The sequence below is a fragment of the Lygodium microphyllum genome, chromosome 2, assembly GCF_053477565.2.
Source record: "Lygodium microphyllum isolate KBCC chromosome 2, Lygodium_microphyllum_v1.1.10, whole genome shotgun sequence".
NCBI classification, from domain to species: domain Eukaryota; kingdom Viridiplantae; phylum Streptophyta; class Polypodiopsida; order Schizaeales; family Lygodiaceae; genus Lygodium; species Lygodium microphyllum.
Genome location: NC_141136.1, coordinates 64,780,498 through 64,804,691, shown reverse-complemented (window position 1 = coordinate 64,804,691; position 24,194 = coordinate 64,780,498). Strand labels below are relative to the sequence as shown.

The 24,194-nt window shown below is 43.7% G+C and overlaps 1 protein-coding gene across 1 annotated transcript in view; it reads left to right on the top strand.

The window, feature by feature from the left end:
• LOC148039824 (vesicle-associated membrane protein 721-like) overlaps positions 1-24,194 on the top strand; it is an 86,741-nt gene that overhangs the window by 45,618 nt on the left and 16,929 nt on the right. Inside the window, exon 6 of the mRNA XM_087694364.1 lies at positions 4,511-4,573. Within this exon, the coding sequence (XP_087550490.1) occupies positions 4,511-4,573 (63 nt within the window). The remainder of the gene's footprint in view (positions 1-4,510; positions 4,574-24,194) is intronic.

The window sequence follows — 24,194 nt, the reverse complement described above, 5'->3', positions numbered from 1 at the left end:
ATGGGATGTGGAGGGAGGTGGGTGTGGGGGCTTTGGGGACTTAGGAGAGGTAGTCTGTGGCACGGGTGGTGGATGTGGGGGGCTGCGGTCTTGCCGGGTGGGGCAGGCAGGGGGGTTGTGGAGTGCTCTGCCGCAGGGGCGTCGCACGCCCACCTGCTCCTTGCTGCCGAGGTTGGATCTGAGACGCTGGCTACGCCCCCCCTTGCCGTCTCCCTCTCTGTTGTCTCTGGACCTATGTGAAGCCCTCAATGTCCACCTGCAGGCCTGTTGGCGGAGCCACCTTGGCTCCGAAATGCGTGCAACTTGCTGCCTGATGCCCAAAGTCGTGGCAGCGCAGGCACTGCCTTGGCTGCTCCGTCACAATGACCTGCTGCCTAAAGGAGTGGCCGCCCGCCTCAATCTCTAGGAACTGTGGGATATTCTTGACCTCTTTCACTGCCATCCGTACCTTTGGGACTCTTGTAGCTGTCACTGCATCTGCGAAGGACGCGGGAAGGATAGTGCTGAAGAGCCATCCAAAGTCTTCCACCAACTGGCGATGCCGGGAAAAAGAAGGGTGACCGGGTGCCGAAGAAACCTGTTTTGGAGTGCAAATGCCTCCACCGTAAAGCCACTGTACCAAGGGACCATGTATATGACCCCCTTCGTGGACGTATATGGTGAACTGGCAAGCAACTCGCGAGCTGCGTTTGCCGAGCTGAGCTTGACTATGAAAATCCCTTGGCCTATTAGGACCGCCTCCATGATTTGCGCTGTGCTGACGCGTAGCGTGGAGTAAAGCCAGTCTCGAAGTTGGGCCCTGGTTGGGGAATGTCCTACCACCTGACCATAAATCGTTGTTTTCTTTAGCTCTAGCTCCTTAGCTCCGACGGCTAAGAGCTGCTCCTCAGAGAGGACTACGCGCAAGGCGTTTGACTGGGGGGGACTCACTGAGTGCGCCGACGTCTGACCATAGGTTTCCATTGCGCGTCCCTTCTGGGAGAACCTACCTATCACACTGTTGTGCTACAGGAGGGGGGAGTTGCTGCAGGGGGAGGGAGCAAATGGAGGGGGGGGCGGTGTCGATGGCGGGGGGGGGGGGGGTGGGGAGGAAATTGCTGTTTTTGATGCCGGTGGTGTGACAGTCTGCCAAGGGGCCAAGCCTCAAGGCGGGGGAGCGCGCGGGGGGGAGGGGGCGGGGGCGGGGGGGAGGAAAAGACAGGCAGGGGCGGCGGCTAGGGGAGAAGAAAACGGGGTTGGGGTGGGCGGGACAGGTGTAGGGGGGCAGGTGGGCGCAGGCGGGGGGGGGGGGTGGGGGGCAGGGCAGGGTAGAGCGGGCGCAGGCGGCATGAAAGCGCAGGCGGTGGCGCAGGGGGATGGCGATGGGGCCGTGACGATGGCGAGGGGGATGGGGTGCAGGCGATGGCAATGGTGATGGCCCTGGCGAGGGGGATGGCGATGGGGCCCTGGCGCTGGCAATGGCGATAATCTGGCAGGACGCGATGATCAGACGGGGGCGGGGATAGCGTGTGTGACGTGACGGGGATTCGAGCTCGTGCAAAGGACAAGAGAGGGAGCAAGCTCTACCTCCGTACATGAGTCTGAGATTGCACTTGATGTATCAATCTTGATTTTGAGCTTCAGGAGTTTTCCATTAAGGTAGGGATGATCTGAAAGTCAAGTTGATTGAACATTGATGGCTACTCATCAAGTTTGCTACTACTAGCTCCGTGAAGTTAGATGATGATCAAGTTACGTTGTTCTTGAGCAAGTTGCTGAAAAAATACTTTCATTTTGTCCAGTACATTATCTCATTACCTAGATTACGGACCTTCTACGAGTTTGTTAGTTCTTGCGTTACGCAGTGTTGTACGATTAAGTCCACACATATCCATTCAGAGGGGTGCAGGTTAGTTGCTTCTTCTTTGGCATGGAAAACCACCAATGGCAAGAACTCGCAAGATGCGAAGGGAAGCCAAAACAAGGGTGACACCCATTCCTTTGAGGGAACCAAAGAACGATGATCCCTTTGGTAGCAAATTCCTAAGAAAATAGGTTATGCACACATTGTTGGAGGTCGGGCCATGTGGACAAGAAGTGTCGTACCAAGGCCCAAGGACTTCCACTTAGAAAACCATAGTAAACTGCTGTGTCTATCTCCACTCCGACTGGCCAGTCCGGTGGGGCTACACCTTCCACTGTTGCATCACCTAGTCCATTTGCTCGAGTGGCTACAAGACATGTTGCATGTGGATAGTTTAGCAGTCTATATCCTTTACTGCTCTTGAAGAGTTAGCTGATTGGCTTGTTAGTGGCTCCCCTATTGCACTTTACGTATCCATTCCTAGGGCATCCTGTGCACCTTCTAGGACCACTTTCCACCTTGTTATATGCGTTGGTGGCCACTCACTTAGCCTTTTCCTTTTTAGACTTCTGCTGCATACTTACATACTCACTGCATTGCACTTAGCTTTGCTTTCCTTTACTTTCAATGTTGTTTTTTGGAGCATCTCACTACTCACCTTTGTGCTTGTAGATTTTGATCTCTTTTGCAAGGTTTTATATTTTAATGTAGGGCTAACATGGAGGTTTGCATCAATCCTTCTTGAGTTGGAGATAGGAGTTGTGCGCTGTTTCCTTTCATGGTTCCATCTACTAGGAGTTTTGCTCTTCTACTAGCATGGAGGCTTCCCCTTTTGTGGTGGATCGTGCAACATTCCTCTTGATACTATCATGGTGGTGACTTTTATCCTTGCTCTTCTAATAGGAATGCTTCATCATCTTCATTCACATGGTTCTTGGCACCACACAAAGACCAACACTGTTGCAGTACTTGTGTTTTTGTTGTCCACCAGGCCGTCTACATTAGTAAACACCTCTCCTATTGTCGCTTGACAGTTCTCTACCTCAAGTGACAAGTTCTCAGCCTTCTTTGGTGGTATAGTATTACGCTTACAAGATTTCAGCCTCCAGCTGTTATGTTTTGGTGATTAGCCTGCTGTCCTTCATTATTTAGCACTCTGTCATCTCTGACTGGTGGTTACAGCACTCCAGATCCATCTTTGATTGATGTCACTATATGACACTCCATAGCTTTGCCCTTGGGCATTTTGTACATTTACATTCATTTACAGCATTCATTCACTTAAATTTCTTCTTTGTGTTTGAGTTTTGCGTTTTGTGTTTAGGGTTTGAGTTTTGCTTGTCACTGTTTGAGTCTTTGTGTTTCAGTCTTGGTCGTATATGCTATGTTTCCTTAGTGTAAACCCTAGCATATCTTCACATGAGTTTGTCATTGAAGGGTTTATATTTCTCCCTGTTAATCTATATGCTTGGCAATGATGCATCATTGCAACATAGTATTATCTTGTGTTAAGGACTATATATATGGTACAATACTCTACATGCTTGGAATCATTGATGACTATATAGGACATAGCACCATCTTGTATTTAGAATATCAACGGTTAATGGTTGGTTTTTGCATGTATTTTTAATAGCTTTGCAAGAGGAGTCTTTTATTTGTCTTTTTGCTCTAGTTCCATAATAGTTAGCGAGTAACAGGCCAACATAAATCTGCTATGCTCATGACTGTTTTCAAACATAAAATACTATGTATGTTTTAGCTATCTTACTCAAGGTTTGGAGGATCTAAGTTTTGTTAGGGAAAACCAGATGAAGTCAACAGTAGCAGGCATTAATTTCAAAACACCAATACAGTAGGGAAAACCAGATGGAGTCAACAGTAGCGGGCATTAATGGCAGAGGGGAGTAGCTTGGCACAGCAGATTGCAGCACTGTAACGACAGCTTGTAGATAGGCAGGAACAAATTTGCCTATGAATTTGTCATGGAAGGGCTTATATGTCTCCATGTTAATCTATATGCTTGATATCATTGATGACTATATAGGACATAGTACTATCTTGTATTTAGGACTATATATGGTATAGTACTCTGTATGCTTGGCATCATTGATGACTATATAAGACATAGTGCCATTGTATTTAGAGCATCGATGGTTAATGGTTGGTTTTTGCATGCATTTAATAGCTTTGCAAGAGGAGTCTTTCATTAGTCTTTTTGCTCCAGTCCATAATAGTTAGTGAGTAACAGGCCAACATAATTCTGCTATGCTCGTGACTGTTTTAAAACATGAAGTACTATGTATGTTTTAAAACGTAATTCTGCTACGCTCATGACTGTTTTAAAACATAAAGTACTATGTATGTTTTAGCTATCCTACTCAAGGTTTGGAGGATCTAAGTTTGACAGGGATAAGTACTTCTAACTAGAATTCATCAAAAAGTTATCTGTAACTTTTCAGCTATATGTTCTGCTCATTCAAATGCTTCATTCATTCAAAAGTTTTCAGAATTCCTGATTTTGGACTTGGCTTCTGCATTGTAGCTCCACAATAATATTTTTATGAAATGCCATAGCTGTCAAAGGAATAAATGATTCTTTTGGCAAAGTAAACACATTTTTTTTGCCAGGCTTTGCCACTCACAAGCATCAGATTGCTTGTGCAGGTTCTTGACCGACAAGACAAGATTGAGTTGCTTGTGATTAAATCAGAGACTCTCCAAAATCAGGTTCAAATTTGCACCTTTATCACACTTGTTTCTTCTTATGACTTGGACATATTGCATTTTACATGGGTGCTATGAAAATACAGTTTTGGATACCTGTGCCGAAGAAAATCACTTATAGGCAAGGAGCAAAGAGGGATCTTATATCTACTCTGCCCTATTGTAGGACCTTCAATGTCTCCTCCACAGCTCTATCATGTTGTGCCTAAATTAGAGCAATCTGTGCCTGATGTGGATGTGGTTGTGTCTAGGTAGTCTCTTGGCCCTAATTTTCAAGGGTTTGTGTATGGTATGCCTCCCCGCTGTGAAGTGGATGCCATGGGAGGAGGACGGGGATGTTTTTTGCTAGTGGACACAAAGAAGTTGGTGATTTGTGGCTGGGATTTCTAGCATTGTGTGCATGTGTGTATATGTGTAGATAAATAGAGGTAGGAAGGGAGGGAGGGAGGGAGTCATATATCATGTTAGTGCTTGGAAGGGCCCAAAGTGTTGAGTAGCTCTCCTACCATATATGAGATCAAACATAAAACTATGCTGGAGGGATATCAGATCCTTTAGGATGGAGTTTGAAGAAGCGAATATCCCTTGAGAGTTTCAGCTATCCTTACAAATCTTGTGGATGCTGCCTTTGGCTTGAGGATAGGACCTCATAGGTTTTCATAGGTCTGTGGCTTTTGTCTATGTCAACTTGCATAGTCCTCTATAGGGTGAAGTTAGTACTAGCAGCCCAGTTGATCATGTGTTGGTGATGTTGTGATCCTGAAGAAGTTCATAAGTGTTAGATGTCTCATGTCTCGTATAACCATAGCCATTGTTACTCAGGCGTGGGTCACTATCTGTGAATCTATGGAAGGTAAAGTCCCAAGAAGTTCTGATTAGAGAAGTAATAACCTGAAGTATTACGTCTCCACTGTGAGGATACATAGAGGGTTTGCAGAGAGGTAATATGTCTCCACTGGGAGGATACACGGGGGTTTGCAGAGAAGTATTGTGTCTTCACTGTGAGGCTTGGGTCACTATCTGTGAATCTCTGGAAGGTAAAGTCCCAAGCAGCTCTGATTAGAGAACTAATGACTTGAAGTATTGTGTCTCTGGAAGGTCAAGTCCCAAGCAGTTTTGATTAGAGAAGTAGTAACTTGAAGTATTGTGTTTACAGAATTAATGGCAGAGATGTGTAGTCATATGGGCTGAAAGCACTTAATGAGAGCTTCATTTGGAGCTATAGCATGTCTAATTTGGATCATCCAATCCAAAGTTATTACAGATTTAGTACAGCACGGTTTGCAAAGGACAACACAGAGTCTCCATCTAGGAGGAGCTCTTAATGGTAACCTTTTGGTCTAAGATTTCGTTTTCATATTTCCCAATGGTTGTCAACGCTTTGTACTTGATTCTCAGCCCTCTAGTTGTACTTATTTTGTGAATCCTTGAAGATTAGGCCATTTTATTTTGGTCCATGCAGAGTACCCTGCCCCTTTCCACCACGTGGCAATTTGTAAGAAGTTCTATTTTTTTTTTTAGGACAAAAACATCCGAGTAGGGATGGAATGTAAAGAACAGAATTAAGGGCATATGAAAGGGCAAAGGCCACATGTACAGGTAATCAGTTTTCACACAATAATACATCTTTGTCTTTCATCTCTCTCTAACTTCTCCTGTCCTTTCATGGCTTCCAGCCATCTCTCTTCTTCTTTCCTTTATTTCTTGTTGGGTATTTCACTCACGCCTCACCTATGTCTACGCTCACGTAGGAGTGTCGGTGATCAGTAGGACACTGGGAAACTTTTTACTGTCGGTAGGAGAGGTTTTTTCCCCCAGACTTATGGTATTATTTCGTATGTGCTTATGACACACACTTATGGGCACTTACCGTGTTCGGGTGTGAACACCCCCCTACAACCCTAAGGTTTAAGGGTTGTACCTTGTACTTTGAGTTAAGACTTTTCAGTCTATTGCATTGGGTGTCGTGTTTCACTCTCTATTGTCTATTGGTTTTCTGTGCTGAGCTTTGATCCTGTCCTCCCTCACATTTGGTATCAGAGCATTGGCTCTATTCAGCTTAGGTTCTGTTCAGCTGAAGCTCAGGTTCTTCTCAGCTCCGCTCAGCCTCCGGGGAGCTTCTTGCTCAGTCCTGACACAGACCTTCAGGTTTGCCACATTAGCCACTAGTCCGTCAGTAGGTAGCCTTGCACCTGCCAGGCCTCTTAAACGGCAGCTGCAACGACAGCTCTGCCAGCTGCGATACGCAGCCTCTGCATGAGTCGCCCCTGTCCTGGTTGCGCCGCCTGTCAGTCACGCTACCTACGATGTCCAACATATCTCTTGAAGCTCCTATTCTCCAGCGACAGTGCTGCCCACTGTTGCCGTCCGTCTATACTCCCGCCACCCCTCACCAGCGACACCCGCCTCGCCTGTTGGTCTGAAGCGCCGCCTTTGACGTCGCCAGCTCTTGAAGTGCCTAATTGAAACACCGCTAGTCAACTCGTCTTCGTGCAAAATTTTTGGTTTTTTTTTAAATTTTAATATTTTGCAATTCCTGGAAGCGAGGTTTCCACGCCACAGACACAGAAGTTAGCAAACGTGTTTGAGACACATTCACACCTATATATCCAAGGAGGACAGATTGGATAGAAATAACTATTCACTTTGGTCATTCATGATAAAGAATGTACTTGTGGCAAAAAATCTTTGGGATTATGTCAGTGGAGAAGAAGCTCAACTTGGAGTTGTGGCTCTAGCTACTCCTCCCCCAAGAGGACGTGCACCACGGGCATCTTAGCATGCTCCACTTCAGTCACTTCCCCAAAGAACAACAGCTCAAATAGCTTGGGATACACGGGATGCACAGGCTTTGTCGCTGATTACATTGACAGTTTAGCGATCAATCATCCCCCACATTCGTTCAGCAGCTTCTTCACGAGAAGCTTAGCTAACTTTGGAGCAGATGTTTGCAGGCAAGAATGAGACTCACATCTCTTTCTTAAAGAAAGAGCTAGAGACATTGAAAATGGATGAAGGTGATTCTATTCAGGATCACTTGAACAAAATTCAGGACTTGTGAGAGCAACTCATGAATGTTGATGAGTACTATTCGGATGCATAGATGATATCTACCACTTTGAACTCATTACCTCCTTCTTACTTGGCTTTTCATATGGCCTTAAACCTCACCATGAGGATTGCTGCGCAGCCAGTCACTTTTCTTCAGTTAGTCAGTTTGCTTGTAGAGGAGGAGCAAATACGGAGGAATAGTAGTGTAGATGCTATAGCCTTTGAGCAGGCTTTTATAGCTAGAGACAGAAAGGCAAAGGTAGCCAAGTGAAGAATGCTCCGTAGAGTTCTGGGACTTTTAGCACATCACAGGCAAACAAAAAACAAGGGGGCATGCAAGCCAAAAAGGGAAAATGCTATTATTGCAAGAAGCCAGGCTACTACATCATTGAGTGCATAAAACGCATTGCCAAAGAGAAGAAAAAGTAGTCAAAAATTTCTGTTTCTCATGCTTCTTCCATTGCTACCGAGTCCGCGTCCTTTGTTGTAGACAGGGACTATTGTTTTTACACATGCAGTTATGACACCTCTTGGGCAGATCGAGCATTCAGCTCTACTGAGGATGCATGAACTTGGTTTTTTGACAGTGGTGCTTCTAGGCATATATTACATCTCGCAGAGATTTATTTGCATCTATTCATGCAGCTCTAGTTGGTAAGTCTGTACAGTGTGCCAACAATGCATTATACCCTGCTAGAGGTATTGGAGAAATTATGCTCACAGCCATTGACGGCTCTATTCTCTATCTACAAGATGTTTTATTTGTGCCAGACATAAAGAAGAATTTTCTCTCTATCTTTTCTTTGGTACGTTGTGGATTGCAGGTCACATTTGATGATGACCGATGCATGGTGAGAGACAAAGAACACATGACTTTGGTCTTGATAGGCACTTTATGTCATGGGTTATACGAGTTGGATGCTCTTTTAGTTGATTAGTCAGCGTATTTGACATCCATTCTTACTCCTGCTATGATATAGACAGAGTTATGGCATGCTAGGATGGGGCATGTGAACTTTGGTAACTTGATGCTCTTACAGCATACGCGGATGCTAGATGGATTACCTCTACTGGAGAGACCTTCTAAGAACTTGTGCGAAGGATGTATTTTGGGGAAAATGCATCGTTTTCGTTTCCTCGTGATGTTGCTTTTCGAGCAACAATCAGGTTGCAGTTAGTGCATTTAGATGTATGTGGACCTATGTAGACAAAGTCATTGGGAGGATGTTACTATTTTGTGACTTTTATTGATGACATTACTTGATTTTGCTGGGTCTACTCTTTGGTTAAAAAGTCAGAAGTGTATGATGCATTCTTAGTTTTTATTGCACTTCTTGAAAACCAGTCTGGTTGTAAAATTAAGACTCTCTGTTCGGACTGAGGGGGGGAGTACATGTCCTCTATGCTGAATTCCTTTTTGAAGCAGAAGGGCATTGTCCATTAGTACACTATTGCTTATACTCCACAATAGAATGGGGTTGCAGAGAGAGAATCCGTCACTCATGGAGATGGCCAGATGTATGCTGAAGGCAAAGAGCTTGCCTCAGTTTCTGGATGGAAGCCGTTATGTGTGCTTGCCATGTTTTGAACAGATACCCCACCGAATCTTTGAAGAAAATTACACCTTTTGAGGCTTGGAACAGCCGAAAACCTTCTGTTGGACACTTTCGTATCCTTGGGTGCCTTGCATATGCACATATTCCAAAGGTACTCAGGAAAAATTTGGATATCAAGGCTGTTAAATGCATTTTTATGGGATATAGCAGTGAGAGCAAAGGCTACAGACTCTATGATCTTGTTTCGAAAAAGGTGTTTGTCAGTAGGGATGTAGTATTTGATGAAAAATCAGAATTGTCCCTGGCTGGTTTAGACACATATCAGGTTGCCCGTGATGTATTTGAAGGGTTGCTGCCCATTACATTTGGTGATTCAGTTGGAGTTTCAGCAAGTGAACTCAATGTTCAGCCAGCTACTCCTTTGGAAAATGCAGAAAATCAGCCATTGGCTGATCTGAATATTCAGCAAAGTGCTGAAATTGAAATTCAGCAAGAGCTTATGCACAGTTAGGAGGCAAGACAAATGCCTAGATGGTATTTATAGACTATGAAAGATAGTCATCTGGATGCACCCATGGCTGGTCGTACTAGAAGGCAAGCTTGTATACATGATACTACACATACCATGGAGTTTGTTATGGTGCAAGCACCTTTGTTATGGCGCAAGCACCCTTGATGAAGAAGAGTCTGAATGTTTTGAGGATGCACAACAGTGTGTGCATTGGATGGCAGCAATGAAAGCTGAATTGGATTCTATCACTAAGAATCAAACATGGGATTTGGTGTCTTTGCCATTTGGGAAAAAAGCCATTGGAACAAAATGGGTCTACAAGCTGTATGACGACCATCAGGCCTATGGTTGCTTTCGCTGCTCATTATGGATGGATTGTGCATTAGTTGGATATTAAAACTACATTTTTACATGGGGAACTTCACGAGGAAATATATATACAACAGCCCATTGGTTTTGCAGTTGAGGGCTTGGAACACTTGGTTTGCAAGCTGAAAAAAGCTTTGTATGGTTTGAAACAAGTTTCTAGAGTTTGGTACACAAAGATAGATGCTTTCTTGCTTAGCCAAGGGTTCATAAACACCTCATTTGAGTCTACCCTTTACGTATGTCAAGAGAGGGGATCCATGCTGATCATTTGTCTTTATGTTGATGATCTCTTGCTTACAGGGACACATGCTGATAAGATTTCAGCATTTAAACAAAATTTGCAGCAAACTTTTGATATGTTAGACTTGGGGTCTTTGTATTATTACTTGGGCATTTAGTTTATACATGATGCTAGAGGTATTGGGTTATCACAGTCAAGATACATTGGTAAACTTCTTGAGAAGTTTGGCTTACAAAACTGCAAGCTAGTTTGTATGCCAATGGAACCTGGACTTAAACTGTGTAAGGATGGTGATAGGATCGAAATGCAGCTGAGAGTGCAGTAGACAGTGTGAGAGTGAGAGAGACAGAGTGAAGCACGACACCCAAACCAATTGACTGAAAGAGTGTGACAAGAAAGTACAAAGTACAACCCTTAAACCTTAGGGTTGTAAGAGGTGTTCACACCCGACACACGGTAAGTGTCCATAAGTGTGTAACATAAGCACATAAGCACATACGAAAATAAGACTATAAGTCCTGGGGAAAAAACCTCTCCTACCGAGAGTAAAAAGTGCCCCAGTGTCCTACTGATCACCGACACTCCCATATGAACGTCGGCGTAAGTGAGGCGTGAGTCAAATACCCAACAAACCCCCCTGGAGTGAAGAGTGATCAAGAGTACAAGGATCATCCGCCACCAAAGGATATCAAATTTAAAGCATCGCGAAATGCTTGAAATTTGTCACGAGGAAGAGCTTTGGTGAAGATGTCTGCCACATTACTGGTGGTAGGACAATAGACAAGGCTGATATCACCTACATGTAGCCTCTCTCTGACAAAGTGATAATGGATCTCAATGTGTTTCGTGCGGGCATGAAACACTGGGTTCCGTGCCACTGCAATGGCACTCTGACTGTCAGTGAACAAAGGAGTAGGCTCCGTAACAGATACATCCAGATCAGCTAGCAAGCATCTAAGCCATACGCATTCGACTGTGGTAGTGAAAGCTGCCTTGTATTCAGCTTCACATGACTATGTGGCAACAGTGGATTGTTTCTTGCTAAGCCAAGAAATGCAAGAAGAGCCAAGGAAGAAACAATTGCCACTAGTGGAGTGACGTGTATCATAATCACTAGTCCAATCAGAATCACTGTAAGCATGTAACTGCAGTGGTCCCCTCTTGGCATAAAGCAACCCAAGAGATCGAGTATCCTGCAAGTAACGAAAAACACGCTTGACAGCTTGCCAATGTGACATACGTGGCTGATGCATATACCTGCTCAAAGCTGAAACTGCAAACTGTATGTCCGGCTTAGTGTTGCATAGGTAGATAAGACATCCAACTGCAGGAGCATATGTATGTATATCAAACAAATCACTATCATCATGTAATGACAGTTTCAGTCCAGGTTCCATGGGGGTACAAACTGGCTTGCAATCCTGTAAGCCAAACTTCTCAAGAAGCTGCCCAATATACCTTGACTATGATAGCCCAATACCTCGAGCATCATGTATGAATTGGATGCCCAAGTAGTAATGCCAAACTCCCAAGTCAGACATGTCAAAAGTTTGCTGCAAATTTTGTTTGAATGCTGAAATCTGATCAGCATGTGTTCCAGTGAGCAAAAGGTCATCAACATAAAGACATATAATCAGCATAGATCCCCCTTCTTTACATACGTAAAGGGTAGACTCAGATGAGCTGTTTAGAAACCCCTGACCAAGCAAGAAAGCATCTATTTTTGCATACCAAGCTCTAGGAGTTTGTTTCAAACCATATAGTGCCTTTTTGAGCTTGCATACCAAATGTTCTGAGCCTTTAACTGCAAAACCAATGGGCTGCTGTACATAAACTTCCTCCTGAAGTTCCCCATGTAAAAATGCAGTTTTGATATCTAGCTGATGCACTGTCCAACCATAATGTGCAGCCACAGCAATCATAGACCTGATGGTCGTCATACGGGAAGTAGGAGCAAATGTCCCCTCATAGTCAATGCCCTTTTTCTATGCGTAGCCTTTAGCTACAAGCCGTGCCTTGTATTTATCAATGGATCCATCTGCTTTCCTTTTCAGTTTGTAGACCCATTTCGTTCCAGTGGCTTTCTTCCCAAATGGCAAGGACACCAAATCCCAAGTTTGATTCTTAGTAATAGAATCTAATTCAGCTTGCATTGCTGCCATCCAATGCACACAGTGTTGTGCATCCTCAAAACATTCAGGCTCTTCATTATCAAAAGTACTTGCTGCCATAACAAACTCCATGGTATGTGCTGAATCATGCAAACGAGTTTGCCTTCTAGTATGACCAGCCATGGGTGCATCCAAAGGACTATCTTGCATAGTCTACAAATACCATCTAGGTAACTGTCTAGCTTCCTGACTGTGTGCAAGCTCTTGCTGAATTTCAGTTTCAGCATTATGCTGAATATTCCGATCAGCCAATGGCTGAATTTCTGCACTTTCCATAGGAGCAGCTGGCTGAACATTAGGTTCATTTTCTGAAGCTCCAGCTGAATCACCAAAAGTAATGGGCAACAGCCCTTCAAAAACATCACGGGCAGCCTGATATGTGTCCAAACCAGCCAAGGATAATTCTGATTTTTCATCAAAAACAACATCCCTGCTGACAAAAACCTTCTTTGTAACGGGATCATAGAGTCTGTAGCCTTTGCTCTCATTGCTATATCCCATAAAAATGCACTTAACAGCCTTGTTGTCCAACTTTTTTCTAAGTACTTGTGGAATATGGGCATAGGCAAGACACCCAAAGGTATGGAAGTGGCCAACAGAAGGTTTACGACTGTTCCAAGCCTCAAAAGGTGTGATGGTCTTCAAGGCTTTGGTAGGGCATCTGTTCAAAATATGGCAAGCACACATGACTGCTTCCATCCAAAAACTATGAGGCAAGCTCTTTGCCTTCAGCATATATCTGGCCATCTCCATGAGTGAGCGATTCTTCCTCTCTGCTACCCCATTCTGCTGTGGAGTATAGGCAGTAGTGTACTGATGGACTATGCCTTTCTGCTTCAAAAAAGAATTCAGCATAGAGGACATGTATTCCCCCCCTCGGTCAGAACGGAGAGTCTTAATTGTGCATCCAGATTGATTTTCAACAAGTGCACTGAAAGCCAAAAATGCATCATACACTTCTGACTTCTTTTTCAAACAGTAGACCCAACAAAAACGTGTAGAGTCATCAATGAATGTCACAAAATAGTAACAACCGCCCAATGACATTGTTTGTATAGGTCCACAAACATCTGAATGTACCAACTGCAATCTGGTTGTTGCTCTGAAAGCAATATCACGGGGAAATGAGAAACAATGCATTTTCCCCAAAATGCATCCCTCACATAAGTGCTCAGGAGGTCTCTCCAAGAGAGGTAAGCCATCCAGCATCTGAGTATGCTGCAAAAGCATCAAGCTGCCAAAGTTTACATGTCCCAAATGAGCATGCCATAACTCCGCCTGTATCATAGCAGGAGTAAGAGTGGATGTCAAGTATGCCGACTGATCTACTGAAAGAGCATCTAGCTCATATAAACCATGACACACAGATCCTGTCAAGACCAAAGTCATGCGTTCTTTATCTCTAACCATGCAACGGTCATCATCAAATGTGACCTGCAAACCACAACATGCCAAAGAAGAAATAGAAAGCAAATTCTTCTTGATTCCAGGCACAAACAAAGCATCCTGCAGGCGGAGAATAGAGCCATCAATGGCTGTGAGTTGAATCTCCCCAATACCAGGAGCAGGATATGATGCATTATTGGCACACTGTACAGATTTCCCAACGGGAGGTGCACTAACTGAAGCAAACAGATCTCTGCGAGATGTAATATGTCGAGAAGCACCACTGTCAAAGAACCAAGTGCCAGCATCCTCTGTGGAGCTAAGTGCTCTATCGGCCCAAGAGATGTCATAACTGCAAGTGTAAAAACAATAGTTGCTGTCCAGAACAAAGGACGCGGACTCACTAGCAGTGGAAGAAGTAGTAGAAACAGACATTCCTGACTCCTTCTTCTCTTTGGTAATGCGCTTCCTGCACTCAGTGATATAGTGGCCTGGCTTCTTACAATAATGACATTTTTCCTTTTTAGCTTGCGTCCCCCCTTGTGCCTGATTCTGTGATGTGCCCGAAGTGCCAGAACTCTGTGGAGCATTTTTCACCTTGCTGTTTTTGCCTTTCTGTCTTGCCACAAAAGCCTGCTCAGAGACTATAATATCCACACCACTATTTTTCCTTGTTTGCTCCTCCTCTAGAAGCAAACTAACCATCTAAATAAAAGTGAGTGGGTGCTCGGCAATCCTCATGGTGAGGTTCAACGCAGTATGAAAAGACAAGTACTAAGGAGGTAAGGAATTCAAGGTGATGGATATCAACTGTGTATCCGAAAAGTACTCATCTACATTCATGAGCTGCTCCCTCAAGTCCTGAATCTTATTCAAGTGATCCTGCATAGAATCACCCTCATTCATCTTCAAAGTCTCTAACTCTTTCTTCAAGAAAGAGATCTGAGTCTCATTCTTTCCTGCAAACATATTCTCCAAAGTCAGCCATGCATCTCGTGAAGAAGATGCTGAACGAATGTGAGGGATGATGGACCGCTGAACGGCCAATCAGCGACAAGGCTTGTGCATCACGTGTATCCCAAGCTTTTTGAGCTGCAGTTCTTGGAGGAAGTGGTTGAGGTGGAGCGGGCTGAGGTCCTCGTTGTCCACATGCCCCTTGAGGAGGAGGAGTAACGGGAGCTACAACTCCCGGTCGAGTTTCCTCTCCATTGACATAATCCCATAAATTCTTGGCCACTAATACATTCTTCATCATGAATGACCATAGCGAATAATTTTTTCCATTCAATCTGTCTTCCTTGGATACATACGTAAATACATCACCTCCCTGATTTGCCATAATGACAAATTTCCAAAGACAAATGAGCAATGTCAAAGTAGTAAGGACTGGAAATCTACAAATTTCCAGAAATTGCAGCAAGCACACTTCTGCAATTAATGTGTAAGGGCGTACTCTGTCAAAAACTGTCTTTAATGCACACTTCCCAAAGTGCAAACAGTGCTCAGCAACACTGTAATATCAAGAATCCCCAAAATTTCTGCCAAAAATTTGTTCATAACAGTCTTTCTGTGACTGTAACTGCAGTTTATATGCAAATGTCCTCAAAATACATAAAAGCCCCAAAATTTCTGATGAATGTGCCCATAAATTTACATCAGCCGTGTCCCAGACACGTATCCTGAATTCTATGCGTGCTTGCGTAGGAACCCCCTCTGCCAGAGACTTATTCTGGAATAAAAGGATAATTAAAAAAAAAAAACCTGATGTGGACAGAGCGGACGCTGGTTAGGTCGCTGGCAGGCAGGGCAGTCCTGACGTGGACAGGGCGGACGGCGCAAACTGACAGTCGGGCAGGCAGTCAGGCGGCGGGGCTGACGACGTGGAGCTGCCAGGTGACACGCGGCGCAGCAGTAGTGAGGCAGCGCCGCCCAGGTCTGGTGGCGACTGCGCCTGCAGCTGGCAGATGTGCTGGAGGCAGGCAACGCTGGAGGCAGGCGTGCTGGAGGCAGGCGGCGCCCAGGCTTGGTGGCAGACGTGTTGGAGCTGTCGAACAGGAGTAGGCAGATGAGCTGCAGGTCGAGCCTGACGAGGATGAGGCGCTGCTGGGATAGGTGGCGTACGCAGGTACAGATGGTGCCTTCAGCTACTGGCGAGAGCTGCAGAACTGACGGGGGCCGTAGACAGTGGGGGCTACAGTCTGCAGACTGCAAACTACTCTGATACCAAATGTAAGGATGGTGATAAGATCGAAATGCAGCTGAGAGTGCAGTAGACAGTGTGAGAGTGAGAGAGACAGAGTGAAGCACGACACCCAAACCAATTGACTGAAAGAGTGTGACAAGAAAGTACAAAGTACAACCCTTAAACCTTAGGGTTGTAAGGGGTGTTCACACCCGACACACGGTAAGTGCCTATAAGTGTGTAACATAAGCACATAAGCACATACGAAAATAAGACTATAAGTCTGGGGGATAAAACCTCTCCTACCGAGAGTAAAAAGTGCCCCAGTGTCCTACTGATCATCGACACTCCCATATGAGCGTAGGCGTAAGTAAGGCGTGAGTCAAATACCCAACAAACTGTCATTACATGATGACAGTGATTTGTTTGATATACACACATGCTCTAGAAGTTGGATGTCTTATTTACTTATGCAACACTAGGCCAGACATACAGTTTGCAGTTTCAGCTCTAAGCAGATATATGTATCAGCCATGCATGTCACATTGGCAAGCTGTTAAGCGTGTCTTCCGTTACTTGTAGGGTACTAGATCTCTTGGATTGCTTTATGCCAAGGGGGAACCACTACAATTACATGCTTACAATGATTCTGATTGGGTTGGTGATTATGATTCACGTTACTCCACTAGTGGCAATTGTTTCTTTCTTGGCTCGTCTTGCATATCTTGGCTTAGTAAGAAATAGTCCATTGTTGCCACATTGTCGTGTGTCGTCGTGTGAAGCTGAATACAAGGCAGCTTTCACTACCACAGTTGAATGTGTATGGATTAGACGTTTGCTTGCTGATTTGGATGTATCTGTTACGGAGTCTACTCCTTTGTTCACTGACAGTTAGAGTGCGATTGCAATGGCACGGAACCCAGTGTTTAATGCAAGATTTGATATGCAAGGGAGGCTTGTGCCTCCTAGGGATGTTTTTCGTTCACAGCAACAACAATTTTCTTCTCGTTCTTCGATTGCTGGTTTGCAAAGGACGGACCTTGTAGATGTAATCCGAAGCGAGAGGGAAAGATTCCAAGTAGCTAGAGCTATAGATGTAAAAGAGAAAGGAAAAGAGGTGGTTCAATAGTTTTCTCATTTCTGATTTATTATGAGAATTGCTTTGTGGAATGTGAAAGGTATCTCTTCGCGTAGTAAGCAGTATCGGTTGTGGAAAGTTGTGTTTGTTGGAAAGTGGGATGTATTTTGTGCGGTGGAGCATAAACAACATGCTTTGGCTGGATCTCCCTATGTTTATAAGGATTATGTTGTTTTTTTCAGTGGTTGAGCTCCATATAAATCTAGAGTTATGTTGGCTGTCAAATCCTGCCTGCAGCCATCGCTGGTTTCTGAAGATCACCCTTGAGGTCGATTTGTAATTCTGGAGATACTGTATGAGGGAGAGGTTTTGTGGTTGGTGGGTGTATATGCTCCTTCCACGGTAAGGGAGCGTCGTCAACTTTGGGATGACCTGCGCTGGCTTTCCATGGCTCGTTAAGGTTTTGTCACGGGTGACTTTTAATGCATGTCTATCTGGGGATCAGGCTACTTCTCTACACTCGGTTAGGGATGGTCCTGAGCGACAAGCTTGGGATGCCCTTGCAGCTGGATCTTTGAAGCAGGACACTGGTCTTGGATATATCCATCACAATCTGGTTATACCTATCGATCTTTGCAACATCCTAATACCTGGGCCAGACTGGATCGGATATATATTTGTCACAGTGATTCCTTTCTTCATGCAGTTATTGACATGTGGGTGGAACGACAGCATGTCTTATTAGATCACTACCCTTTGGTCTTGGAAATGACCCATAGACTTGTTCATGTATTTAAGGCTCTTCTTGCTCGATTGCCACTTCGTTTTAATCAATCTTTTCTGCAGCAGAATCAGTTTTTGGAATATGTTCAGCAACTGATCGCTTCCTTTAGCTTGAAGGTCCTATCTAGAGGCAGGGATGTATGGGCTGTTTTTAGGGACAATGCCCGACAATTATCCCGTTAGTATGGTATTCAGCAGGCTTCCTCTTTACGAGCTGAATTGCGGACTACGCCTAAAATAATGGGGGGAGCAGCCCTGTTGGATGTTAATTTGCATATGAAAGCCTTGAGGTTGGCCCTTTTGCAAGCATTATGTGCACAGAGTCATCCTTGGTCGGACATTGCAAATTTTTCATTGAAAAGACTGGTATCTCTCATGGTAATACGGTTATTTGTGCCTCGTGGTGGCATGTGCCCAACTCCTGGAGACCAATTAAGACCACCCAGTCTTTTCTCCTTTCTCATTTGATTGCATCCTGGCAGGAGATCTTACGTTTTTCAGTTTGGTGCCCTCTTGAGATACGCAAGGAGGCGAATTCACTGCAAGGAGAGGTCTTAGCCTCCTCCAGATTGTTGGATTGGTCGGACAAAGATTTACATAGACTTAAGTTTAATCGGATGGCTCGTCTGGGGTTGCAGACAATTTTTGATGGTGTTATTCCTGGACAGTCCCGTCTTTACTCTTTTCGGCGTATTCGTCAACACTTTCGGGTACCCTGTGGATATTGTGATATTTGGTCATCCATACGGGTCACACTTCAAAGGTTCTCTCCTTTACCAGTGCTACAACCATTGTATCCATGGCGTGATTGGAAGTTTGTGATTCCAAATGATTTTGAGAAGAGGTCTGCTAACCAGATATACCATCAGATGGAGGCCAAGAGATGGGTTACTACAAAGGTGAATAAATTATGGCATATTAGGGACGACAAAAAGAAGTGGCAGGAAAGATTCCTTTAGCTTTGGAAGTCTAAGGTTCCCTATTAGGGAAAAGTCTTCTTGTGGAGATTGCTGATTGGTGGTTTTCCAACTGGAGAGGTGCTGTGTGCCCGAAAGATCTCTGCTGGTCGTTGTGTATTTTGCACTACATATGATGAAACATTGCTTCATCTTTTTGCTTCTTGTCCAGTAGCGCGATAGATCTGGTGTTTTATTTCTAGCGTTTGGCTCTCGGTGACTCAGCTTTGGATAACAGCCCGGTCATGGATTATGGGAAAGCTACCCTCCGTGCCTTCTTTGCATTTTGATTATTCCTACCTATTCCAGTTCCTTAGATGGACTGCCTTATGGCATATTTGGCGAACTCGGAATGCCTTTCTTTTTGATTCGGTCTCGGGCATCCATGGTTATGTGGCCCGTATTTGAGGTTTAGTGCTATGGCAGATTTCTTCTATGATATCAGCTGACCCGGTTCTTCTTGACATTGCTGCCCATTGTTCGCTCTACACCAGCAGTGTGATTTTATCTTTGTGTCATAGTCCTAATAGTCTTTCGTCACTTTCTTTGAGGACCTGATGGTCTGATGTAATAGAATGTAAACACATAGAGAGAGAGAGAGAGAGAGAGAGAGAGAGAGAGAGAGAGAGAGAGAGAGAGTTTCTCGGATGACCTGATGGTCTGATGTAACAGAAAGTAAGAGATACAGAGAGATTGTTGACCTGATGGTCTGATGTAAATATTTACTACTTAATTCAATTATCTTCACGAAAAAAGAGAGAGAGAGAGATTAACGTCTGCAAAGGCCATTGTGGACCATGAGGAAAAATCAAAGCACATCTTTGTCTAATGTCATCTCATCATGAAAGTTAAAAAAAAAGCATCCTAGTATATGAGCTAATATGTAAAGATGAGAGAGAGAGAGAGAGAAAGAAAGAAAGAAACATATATTAATGTCCACATAAGGCCAATGTGGCCTATGAGACAAAATCTGAAGTACATCCATGTCTAATGGCATCTCATCAGTGAAGTGAAGATAACATTAAAATAAGTGGCTTATGAAACAGTGCTAATAATAACTTTACGATTGAAACATGTCAAGTGTTGTCCCATTGGTAGAAAGAAAAGAAAACCCAAATCTAGTAGAACTATATACAAAAAAATGTGGTGGAGATTGTAGGTTGTAGTTGATCTCAAGGTTTACACTGGTGTACAAATGATTGGTGGAAAGAGCTTAGGATCTGGTCTATGGCGCTCTGCACAATGAGTTTGCTACATGCTATGAAATGCTTATGCACTAGATGCCACTTGGATAGTGTCTCTCATGGGAAAATTGTTCACTTGCTGAAGTGCCCTTTACAAATGAAATCATGCAATGCAAAAGGAGAAGGTACAACAGGGGAGCAAAGACCAATGTCAACGACAAGGAGATGTTTGGCAATGTGGCTTTGTCTCTACAAGGCTATTAGTGTTAGTAGGGTTGGGTTTGTGAAAAAAGTCTTATCACTGCTCTTTGTGTGAGTCCCTCTGGGTGAGCTAGCCTCCTGTCTCACAGTAGTGCTGTGCGGTGCCTTTGGAGCTCAAGGAGGAAAAGGCCTAGACATATTTGATCCTCATACTCCACAACATGAAGAGGTCCAAACCATCACGGAAGAGACAATAGTACTATCCTCGTATATCATACTATACTATGCATTTGCATATGTAATGCTCCTTTGTCTTAGGCCCTCGACCACAAAGTTGGCAAGTCATATCCTCTGCTGGAGTATTTGTCCATCTACTTGTCTCCATCTGTAGCCTGTGAGAGGAGGTACGGATTTGTCCGATAGGAGCCTGTATGTTGTGGGAGAGATGGGTTCAATGTATGCTGGCGGAACAGTGAATCCATCATTAGAGAGATACAAGAAGTGACTCAAATAGAATTCCATCCTCGATCCTAGAGGGAGTGGTCGGTGGATCCATATCCTTGCTATCTCAATCCTCAGGATACCAGCTTTGAACACTTGGTTCAGCTCCAATTGGCTAAGAGAGAGTGTAGGGCAATCAAGGCTATAGTCAAAAGGTGGAAGGCTGTTAGTATCCAAACCATGTAGGCTCATCCGGATAGTCATCTGTGAAAACCAACAGTTCTCTCTCTCTCTCTCTCTCTCTCTCTCTCTCTCTCTCTCTATTGCTAGTTGTCTAGATGAAGTTAGTGCCAATTTGGAGTATCTATGATTTGGGGGATCCCATGATTTGAGCAAAGAGTGCCTCCGTGACTATAGATGCTGCCCCTAGCTCTGCTTTGACAATGGGATGTGGGATGGAGGGCTTACTCCTAATCATACGTGCTATCATCATGATTAGTGTCCTTTCCATGCTATCCTAGCCATCATAATAATCTCTCTTTGTTCTGGTCTGATCAGTGAGTGGACTGAGACACTTACGGTACAAGCTGCAGTGCCGTACCTTTGCTCCATGTAATAGCATAGGTGTGACTAGGGTGTCAAACAGCCATAGTCATAGACGTGTCTGAAAAAAATTGAGGTTTGTAGATGCCTGAAAAACACATTTCAGACTTGTCGTTTTTTTCTCCCAATAAAATTTTGGATTTAAAAGCACACTGGTTTCAGGTCACTTCTCCTGGTTTACTGGTGCTGAGTGCACACAGCCTGGAAATCACCTTCCCTGATTGAAAATGATTGAAAATCCATGCAGAAAGTCCATAAACTGTGGCAAACATTGCTGCTTGCCTAGAAACATTGCTGCCCCAAACTTTTTGACCACTAGGGAACTGACGAATGAGCTCGCTGATCTCTCTCTCATAATGTACTGAACAGTGAATAGTGGCGTGATGCTCTCATAATGCAGTGAATAGTGGCTTGTAATGCTGTAGTGCTTTTGTAATGGCATAATACTGTAATTCTCTGCGGTAGTAATGCTGTAATGCTCCTATAATGCTTTGCGATAGTAAGCTCTCTGGAGTAATGCGACAGTAATGATGTACCTGCAATGAACAGTAGTGGACCTTATGTTTTTGTCTCCAGTGACTGACAAGACAGTTTGTATCTGATGGGATGTACCTGCAGTGACTGACGGAATGTCTGCAGTGTGAAAGGCAAGAATACTGCCATAATACTCTGAATGCCGCAGTGATTGCTTATGTCACAGTGAAAGTTTTTGCTCCAGCCATGTTTTATGGTGCAGACACATTGACATGCTATGCTACAGTGAAAGTTTAGGTGAGATTGACAGTTTTATGCTACATTCACATTTTATGGTGCAGTCACATTGACAGTTTATGTTACACTGACAGTTTATGCTATAGTGACAGTTTATGTTATTCGTTTATTGCTCTAGTCAGACTGTAAACAGTTTATGCTACAGCATATGCTATAATCATGACAGAGAAAACTGACAATGAATGAATCACAAAACCAACCATGGAAACAATGTTTCATGCACTGCCAAAGAACCCGAGATACAAACCTATGGCCGTAAAACCTGAGGTTGGAATATCTCTCCAGGGTCAAGAAGATATGGGAAGATATCCTGCAAAATCAATGAAACACTATATGAGGAGATGTTGAATATGCTCTGTGCTGAAATGCATATCATGAGGAAGGAAATGGAAAGTGATATACAAGAGCGGGTTTGAGCTGAAATGATGGAGGAACAAAAAAAAGAGATGCACACATGGCAGAGAAAGATTCAATGATCTCTAACCTAAAAGAAGAACTAGAGGAATGCAAAAAGAAATTGGATGCACAAAAGGAATCAAAAATCACACCAAAGCTGCAAAAAGAAATGGATGTTTAAAAAAGGCTATGTACACCTATGCAAGTGTGGTGGAAGGAATCCAAACGAAAATGGAGAATTTAGAGAATGCTGTCAAAGAAAGTGCAAAATGGATAGATGTGACAAAAAATAACTGAGGAATGCATGGCAACAAAGTGGAAGTTATGAATGCCACCTTGGAAGAAGAGGCAAAAAGACGGGCATGTGCACTCTCACAAATGTACCCATCATTGGAGCTTGGCGAGTTAGGAAAGATGACACAAAAATAAAAGTTCTCATCATGAAGTTTGGAGACTTGGAAAAGAAGAGAGCCTTCCTTTCCAAGAAGTTCACTTTCAAAGGAGAAAAGATGTATCTAAATGAATACCTTAGCCTAGCTAGATAGCCCACATGAGGAAAAACATGCCATGTTCTAGAGGCATGAAAAGCAGGTAAATGGGCTGTCTACAGAGATGGAAGAGTCAACATCACAAAGAAAAGGACAGCATGATAGTGCATGGAATAGAGACCCTGAAGTTCACACTATGGAATTGCAATGGCTCCCTTAAGACAAGTGTAGGCTATTTTGAGGATACTTTCAAAGGGATAGACATTGCTATGTATACTGAGACATACCAATATAAAGACAACCGTCTACTTGATGTATTTGGATATAGACGGGAAAGTACATATCAACCTTAGTCTAGGAGACTTGGAGGGATGAGGAGATTAGGAGGTGTGACAATTCTATTTAGAGAAGAGCTCCAAGATATAGTTGAAGTGGTATATAGAGATACAAAGGTAAGATACAAGTGGATCAGGTTACATACAAATAGAACTCGAGACATATATATTGCCATATGCTACTTTTCCCTTGCATACTCTAAGTTTGCCCCTAAAGAGGCATCCCCATATACACCACTGTATGAGGACATAATGAGATTTATGATCATTGGGGATGTTTTACTAGCAGGAGACTTTAATGCACGCATAGGAAGCTGGCAATCTGCTTTATTTGACACTAATGAGATGTTGAGAGATATTGCATTAGATGAAGTGAGATTAGTCAGATCAGTGTTAAGATAGAGAGAGAACAAAATATGAAACACACCTACTGGCATTGGAAAGTGCACATGGTTTGTCCATCCTTAATGGGCTGCCATAATAGCCGGGATCTAATGGTTTCACATGTTGGAATGACAAGAAAGAGTCAAGCACCATGGACTACTTGATTGGATCACCCAACTTGCTATCTGACATAAAAAGCTTGACATCTCGGATAGACGAATTGGATTAGCAGTAGCCCATGCTACTTTAGCTTTCCCAATGCAATATGGGCATATACATGAGGCACAATCACACATACCAAAATTAGCACGCTATGATTTTGTGGAAGTGACACACATATGATTTTGTAGAAGTGACCTCACACATATACATCACTGGTGTGTCAAAATGTCAAGAAATTGTACTTGTCCCATAGCAATTTTTGCAATTATATGAAAAGCCTCAATTTTGGAGACTCGAGAGTGTAGAATTTCACAAATTTTACTCAGTTGAGGAAAATCTTCAAGCATATGTCAAAATCCCCAAATTCTAGGAGTA